This window comes from Amblyraja radiata, chromosome 30, assembly GCF_010909765.2.
Source record: "Amblyraja radiata isolate CabotCenter1 chromosome 30, sAmbRad1.1.pri, whole genome shotgun sequence".
NCBI lineage: Eukaryota > Metazoa > Chordata > Chondrichthyes > Rajiformes > Rajidae > Amblyraja > Amblyraja radiata.
Genome location: NC_045985.1, coordinates 7,676,276 through 7,684,693, shown reverse-complemented (window position 1 = coordinate 7,684,693; position 8,418 = coordinate 7,676,276). Strand labels below are relative to the sequence as shown.

General features: G+C 48.0%; 1 protein-coding gene across 1 annotated transcript; it reads right to left on the bottom strand.

Moving 5' to 3' along the window:
• Positions 1 to 967: 967 nt before the first annotated feature.
• LOC116990112 lies at positions 968 to 7,105 on the bottom strand. Its single transcript, XM_033047643.1, has 6 exons — positions 7,047 to 7,105; positions 4,677 to 4,910; positions 3,148 to 3,170; positions 2,919 to 3,055; positions 1,292 to 1,486; positions 968 to 1,172 (listed from the first exon to the last, which is right to left on the bottom strand). The coding sequence occupies exons 1-5, from the start codon at positions 7,083 to 7,085 to the stop codon at positions 1,296 to 1,298; spliced, it is 624 nt and encodes a 207-aa protein (XP_032903534.1). The 5' UTR covers positions 7,086 to 7,105; the 3' UTR covers positions 968 to 1,172; positions 1,292 to 1,295.
• Positions 7,106 to 8,418: the final 1,313 nt, after the last annotated feature.

Below are 8,418 nucleotides of genomic sequence, written 5' to 3'. Positions count from 1 at the left end.
ATATTTTCACAAAAGTAATTTCTGTTCCGTTGCCGGACGCGGTGAACGCGTTAAAATGAACGGATAGACAGACAGCTCTGATTTTAGTTGCTGTTTATTTCTCTCTTCCCACATTTACATTCCCCCTGGTTTTATTTCCGCGCTCACTGGGGTTTCACGAAGCGGAATTTGGGGATTAAATGAGAGCCGTTCGTTCAGCGCTGACCTGTTGTCCACCGGGTTTCTGCCCCACAGCCCCTGAGCCCCGCTCCTGACGCCGGTCCCGGGACCCGACCCTTTTACACACCCGGAGCGGAACCGGAGCAGATTCTCAGCCAGTTTTCATCCGCAATACCGATCAAAGGATAAAGTTTCTCCGTGAATTTATTCCCAGTGAAGGTGTGGAGATGGGACTTGGTGTCCGCGTCGTAAAATGAAACTGTCCCGGACTCGTAACTGAGATAAACTCCCACCCTCCCGGGGATGGGACGGGCGGGGAGAGGGGATGGAGGGGAGGCGGATACATTAAACACGTCAACCCGCCGCTCGATGCTCCAGACTCCAGTCTCCGGGGTCAGTTTGACCGGTCCCTTCCTCTCCACAGACTCTGCGGCGACTCCCAGCCTCCAGTCCCGACTCCGCACCACCTCCACCTCCCAGTAATGTCTCCCCGATGTGAATCCCTCCGATCCCAGCACACATGCCCGGGCTGTAAACCTCTTCCCGGTGTCAGGGAGACTCCTCCGGGTCCCGGTCCATCTCACCCTCTTCCGATCCTCAGACACCTCGAGCCGCGCATGCGCTGTTTCCACATCCAGGGTGACGGAGACTGGGGGGAGAAGCAATGAATCAGAGAGTCCCCGGGGGTCGGGGGGAGACTCGGGCAGCGCGGCCCCGGGACCGGGGGAGAAGCCGCTCGGCCTCAGGCACAGGCGGGAGAACAACTGACACCTAACCCACTCCCACCCCCCAAAAAAAAAACCCGTCACGGATGGAAACCAGCATTTTCCCCGGAGTTTTCTCCCGGTTGAAGAGGGGAATTTCATGGGCATTGGGGAACCGGAGTAGCGGCGCCGTGAGATTGGGGCGGGGATTTCAAAACGGTGTGGACAAGTGCGGACTGTGAGGATGGGCGAGAGATTGCGGTTGGCGTTTACAAATGAGGAGGTGTATTTAGAACCTCGGGACCCTTCCTCAAAATTTCGGAAGTATTCCGATATCTTGCTGGTCGTGGTGGTAAATGGTGATGGGGCGGGGGGGGGGGGGGGGCGTGGGGTGGAGATTGTAGGAAGGTGGTTAAAGGAATGTAGAGGTGGTTAAAGAGGAGGTAGAGATGTGGTGGAGTCGCCTTGATCATACTGAACGAGGGCGGACATGAGGGGCCGTGCTCCTGTTTTCTTGAGAGGCGGTGAGACAGGGGAGGGGTGCGCCTGTCGGTTGTGTTCAGGGATCTCCCATCTCCAGCTGCCTGTGTGAAAGTGAATCTTCCCGGCAGCTGCGTTTGCTACTGGAATAAAACGACAATTCCCCCTCAGCCCATAATTCCACACAAGCTCTGCATCTACACGTTACTCACATGCGTCTGATAAATGAGGAGAAATTAATCTATGTCCGTTTTATTTAACAGAATGAATTGCAGATGCAAGTTTGCAGAACATGGATAGGTTTTGTTTCAAAGATAGACACAGAAAGCTGGAGTAACTCAGCGGGACAGGCAGCACCTCTGGAGAGAAGGAATGGGCGGCGTTTCGGGTCGAGACCGAAGTTAGGGGAGAGGGAGAGACCGAGATAAGGACGTACAAGGTGTGAAAACGTTAACAAGGGGATGGAGTTCAAGAAAAATGTAGCATAGATCAATGTTGGCTGGGAGAAGGTAACAACAAAGCTAACAGAGATAAAATGTAATCGGAGACAGTCAAACTGGTTGGAGAACTGTGAATGGGGAGGGATGTAGAGTGAGTGAAAGGAAGGGCTACTTGAATTTAGAGAAGTTAATATTCATACCGCTGGGTTGTAAGCAAATGAAATATGAGCTGATGTTCCTCCAATTTGTGCTTGGCCTCACACTGACAATGGATGAGGCCCAGGACAGAAATGTTGATGTTGGAATGGGAGGGAGAGTTAAAGTGTTTAGCAACCGGGAGATCTGGTATATTTAAGCGGACTGAGCGGAGGTGTTCAGTGAAGCGATCGCCAAGCCTGCACTTGGTCTCGCCATATAGACAATTGGTGCAGGAGTAGGCCATTTGGCCTTTCGATCCAGCACCGCCATTCAATCTGATAATGGCTGATCATCCACAATCAGTACCCCACAATATACAGGAGTCCACACTGGATACAGTAGATGAGGTTGGAGGAGGTGCAAATGAACCTCTGCCTCACCTGAAAAGACTGTCGGGGTCTTTGGACGAAGTCGGAGGGAGGAGGTATAGGGACAGGTGTTGCATCTCCTGCGGTTGCAGGGGGAAATAGCTGGAGAGAGGGTGGTTTGGGTGGGAAGGGACGAGTGAAACAGGGAGTTGCAGAGCGAATGGTCTGCGGAAAGCTGAAAGGGTTGGGGATGGTGGTGGGATTCCATCTCCACCCAACGCAAGTGAGAGGCGGATACCAGCGAGAGGATTGTTTGATAGGCCAATTGTTGGATGAATGCCAGGGATGAAAATACAAAAGGTGTGAGATAAGGATGGAAGGGGTGTGAATTGTGAAGCCCGAGGTAGGGATGTCCATGTGGTGGAGGGGAGAAATGGATACAAGTGCAGGTGAGGTACAGGGAAATTACGGTGGGGTGGGGGGGGGGTGGGGGGAGGTGTCGAGAAGCTGCAGGAGGATGGGGTGGAAGATGGAGGGAGATGGTGTGCGTGTGTGTGTGTGTGTGGGGGGGGGGGGAGGGGCGGGGGGATTATGTTAGTTTAAAAAAACAGAGAATTCAATATTTTTACCGTAAGGTGAAAAGCTACACCGCTTAATGGCATCAGATATTTCTGTTATCATTGTGCTCAACACAAAGGGGCGATAGATCGTTTCAAAGGCCGGGGCAGCATCTGTCACTGACAACGATTCAGTATCAACACTCGCACTGCAAACAGTAAACACATGGTGATACATTGAGCATGTCATTGGTGTTACATTACACATCCACACACAGTTTCAGTCAAGAGCATATCCTACCTGCTCTCCCGACCAGCTTCATCCTGAAATAAATAAAACACAAAGCTCAATTCATTGAGATACAAGAAATGCAAAATGCCATCTTATATAAAACACAAAGTGCTGGAACACGGCGTAGCAGGCAGCGTTTCACGAGGATGTGGATTGGTGACGCTTCGGTTCGGCCCCCTCCTGTACATCATGGACCCAGATCCATGTGCCCAGCTTAATGAGCTTCCACTTTTCACACCAACCCGCTCTCTTACCCAGTCCCCCAGAACCCTTTCTCCTCTAATCCTCCATCTGGCAACATATCTCTCCTCTTTTCTTACCTGACCCTCTTTCTACACTTTTCATCTCTAGCCGATGTCCACACAACTGCCAGGCAAACCTCCCTCGCCTGTATCCTTTGCCAGTCATGAGGGTTTGTCAAACTCCATCGCTTTTCCAGCTCCCCACCCCTCACAACAATAATCTGAAGAAGGGTCCCGACCCGAAACGTCACCCATCCAAATCCCCCACAGATGTTGCCGAACCCGCAGAGTTGCTCCAACACTTGATTTTGTTCCTGAATTTATTGGGACTGATGGTTCACATCACAACAGAAACCATTCCATAGAACTTTAGGAGCAGCTGAAAATTCCCATTTCCCAACTCTGACCCCAGCTGACACAGCCTGAGGGTATTACACAAATGAACAAAGAACCAAGAATGTGCAAGGAGTGTTAGTGAACAATCTGCCATTGATCTGAGGATCAAACTTACAGGAAAGACTGCACACTTCGTGAGTTTCTTTGGCTAATTAAAGGAAAATTAACGGAATTTAATATTATCTTGATTAGTACGGGTGTCAGGGGTATGGGGAGATGGCAGGAGAATGGGATTAGGACAGGTAGATCAGTCACGATTGAATGGCGGAGTAGACTTGATGGGCTAATTCTGTTCCTGTCACTTCTGAACTAATGATCTTATTATCGTCACATGTACTGAGGTACGGCGAAAAGCATTTGTTTGGATGCTGTCCTGTCAAAGAAAAAACTGTACATGTGTAAAAACAAGCCGTCCACAATGTAGAGATAAAGGATAAAGGGTACAACATTTAGTGCAAGATTAAACATTGAAATATCAGATCATAATAAGAAAGTGAATTGAAGATGAAATATCAGGTGGTCTTTCAAAAGTTCCACTGGAGATTCAGTCAAGATAATATAGAACCCTCTACCACAGGAGTGGTAATTTCATGGAGAGGTGGATAAAGGTGGATAAACACGAGAGATGTGGCAACTGTGGGCACTGCTGGTGGATGTTGTGAGTAGGTGGGGTGAGACTTGTGCGGAGCAGGAAAACAGACAGCAGTGGATGGGCCGAATGTCCATGATGTAGAGAGGGGAATTTGGGGCATTGTTGTCGAATGTGGTGAGTAGATGGAACAGACGGAACATTGACCCAGTACTGAATTACTGGTAAATGCAGCATTTATTTCAGAAATTTAACCCACCATTTTGTGACTGTGCACTTTCAGTTATCCAAACTGTAGTGTAACCCCTCACCTTAAGAAATATCACATCGGCCTTCTGGTCCATCTGTTCCTGTAACTTTGAGAGTTCCTCTTGAATGGAATTTAAATTCTCTTGAATCTCTTGAAGATTTTTCTTCATTCTTTTTACAATCTTTTTCTCTTCCTCCTGGATATCTCCAAGGAAGCGCTGCTCTTTCTCAGTGAATATCTGGTGCAGTTCAGCAAACTGGGATGTGATCTGTGACTGAAGGTTGTGTGACTCTTCCTGTCAGATGAAAGATTAAAATCAATATATTATGTCACTGCTGTGTTTCTTCATGACATGGAAGGTGGTATTTAGCTAGTGAATCTCGAGTCTTGGAGTGCAGTCTTAGGACCACCATGTCCATGCTGGGCTCTGTACGTATCTACACTAATTCCATTTACCCATATGTAATAAAAGAGAAGTACAACGTAGCAAAGATGAGCGGGAAGCAAGAATTGGGTAATGTTTAAAGAGCACCATAAGATAACAAAAAGGCAACACGGGGAGAAAAGATGGGGTACAAAGGTAAGCTAGCCAAGAATATAAAGGAGGATAGTAAAAGCTTATTTAGGTATGTGAAGAGGAAAAAGATAGTTAAGACCAAAATTGGACCATTGAAGACCGAAAAGGGTGAATTTATTAAGGGGAACAAGGAAATGGCAAATGAGTTGAAAAGATAGTTTGGATCCGTCTTCACTAAGGAAGCACAACAATCTTTATGATGTACTAGTGGCCAGAGGATCTGGGGTGTGGGAGGAACTGTAGGAAATCCACATTTGGCAGGAAATAGTGTTGGGTAGACTGAAGGATGATAAATCCCCAGGCCTTGGTGGTCTCCAACTCAGGGTACTTAAGGAAGTGGTTCTAGAAATCGTGGACGCATTGGTGATCATTTTGCAATGTTCTATAGATTCAGGATCAGTTCCTGTGGTTTGGAGGGTAGCTAATGTGATCCCATTTTTAAAGAAAGGCTGGAGAGATAAAACAGGGAATTATAGACCTGTTAGCCTGACATCGGTGGTGGGGTAGATGCTAGAGTCAATCATAAAATATGAAATAGTGGCACATTTGGATAGCAGTAACAGGATCGGTCCGAGTCAGCATGAATTTACATTGATACATAGAAAATAGGTGCACGAGGAGGCCATTCGGCCCTTCGAGCCAGCACCGCCATTAATTGTGATCATGACTGATCGTCCCCGATCAATAACCCGTGCCTGTCTTCCCCTCTTACGATGAGGAAATCATGTTTGACTAATCTTCTGGAATGTTTTGAATATGTAACTAGGAAAATGGACACGGGAGAGCCAGTGTGTGTCGTGTACCTGGACTTTCAGAAAGCATTTGATAAGGTCCCACGTTGATTAGTGGGCTAAATTAGAGCACATGGTGTTGGGGGCAGAGTGCTGATATGGACAGAGAAGTGTTTGGCAGACAGAAAACAAAGAGTAGGGATTAATGGGTCCCTTTCAGAATGGCAGGCAGTGACTAGTGGGGTACCGCAAGGCCAGGTTATGGGACCGCAGCTATTTACAATATACATCAATGAATTAGATGAAGGGATTCAAAGTAACATTAGTAAATTTGCAGATGACACAAGGTTGGGTGGCAGGGTGAACTGTGAGGAGGCTGCTACGAGAATGTGGCGTAACTTGTTAGGTTGGGGGAGTGGGCAGATGCATGGCAGATGCAGTTTAATGTGGATAAATGTGAGGTTGTCCACTTTGGTAGCAAAAAGAGGAAGGCAGATTATTATCTAAATGGTGTCAAGTTGGGATAAGGGGAAGTACAACGGGATCTGGGGGTCCTTGTTCATCAGTCAATGAAAGTAAGCATGCAGGTACAGCAGGCAGTGAAGAAAGCGAATGGCATTTTGGCCTTCATAATCAGAAGTCTACCCCTGCACCTTTTGTCTATTGTCTATTGTCCATTGTCCGATCTGCGCTATTTCCACCTGTCCGCATTTGGCCCACCTGGTTCTAAAATTTTCTCTCCACGATTTTGTTCAAATATATTTTAAATATTGTTATGGTACCTGAATCAACTCCCTCCTCTGGCAGCTCGTTCCATATACCCACTACCAAAGTTGCCCTTATTTGTTACCTCTCACCTTAAACCTATGCCCTTGCATGCTCGACTCTTACTTAGTGTAAAAGACTGAGTATTCACCCTAACATATTTTTTTCATGATAGTATACACCTGCAATAGATCATTCTTCAGACTCCTGCGCTCCAGTGTGTAAAGTCCTTGGCTGCCCAACCGCTCCCAAGATCCCGTGTCCTCGACTACTGAGCTCTATAGAGGTGCCCATTATTACACACATCACAGGGATCAAATCTACACAAAATAATTTAATCGATAGTACAAAGCCTCACCTGAACTCCAGAAATGCTCTCTTTCTGTTGCTGCTCCATTTGCTCGATCACTGATTCCTTTTCTGCGAGAGATTGGAAAGAAGACTTCACCTGTTCCTGGGGTTGGGTTTCAGATCAGAGAATAAAAATGTCAGAAAATAAAGAAAATATTACACAATGATGTGATCAAAATCGGTTTGCTTTTACCTTGTAGAATTCAATTGCTTCTTCTATCAGCATGAAGCTGTGAGTCTTGTGTTCTCGCCCAGCTGCACAAATCACACATATCAGCTTCTTGTCATTTTCACAAAACAGCTTCAGTTCTTCCTGATGTTTCTCGCAGTGAAGTTTACTTTCCTTCGCGTTGAGATTCAGGCTCAGTGTTCGAGCTTTCTCAGACAGTCTCGCCAAGGCCCGATTCACCCTGAGGGTGCGGTCTGTAAACTCGTCTCTACATTCCGGGCAGGAGTTTCTCCCCTCCCTGTCCCAACTCTGTGTGATACAGGAGCGGCAGAAGTTGTGCCCACACTCCAGTGACACCGGATCGGTGAAGAAATCCAGGCAGATGGGACAAACTGCCTCCTCGGTCCAACTCTCGACCTGGTGTTTCGAAGCCATTTTATCTCCACTTCCTGGTTCAATGTTTGTCACTGACGTGGAGCTGCTGAATGACGTCCAGGTCACGTGCCCGTCACGGTGGCGCAGCGGTAGAGTTGCTGCCTTACAGCGAATGCAGCCCCAGAGACGCGGGTTCGATCCTGACTACGGGTGCTGTCTGTACAGAGTGTGTACGTTCGCCCTGTGATCTGCGTGGGGTTTCTCCGAAATCTTCGGTTTGCTCACACACTCAAAGGCTTGGGAAATGTAAACAATTGACTTGGTAAATGTAAGAAATGTCCATAGTTAGTGTAGGATACTGTTAATGTGCGTGGATCACTGGTCGGCGAGGACCTGGTGGGCCGAAGGGCCTGCTTGTGCACTGTATCTCTCAACTAAATTAAACCCAACCCCCACAGTACCGTGTCGCTGCGCCCGCTGCCGTCCCGGGCAATGAGTGCTATTTGGCTGCAAGTGTTCAGTGTGAAGATGTCCTGGCCGCTTCCAACTCACCTCACACGAGGGAGGGGTAGATTGGACATTAAACTGGCCTGAAAATGGACGAGAAAGACTAAGGCAGGACAGAAAGGGACGGGGCCCGGCGCTAATGAAGCCTCGGGTGTAACCTGAGGAGACGTTGCACCTGTTGGGCAGTGGAACCCGCCGCACGCATCTCCGTTCACAGCCCGGGATCAGGATGGACGGAGACCTCCCTCCGCCCTTATTTTATTCCACAACAGTGCACCTGTCTCTCATGCAGCAGTAGACAAAATTGCTGGAGAAAATCAGCGGGTGC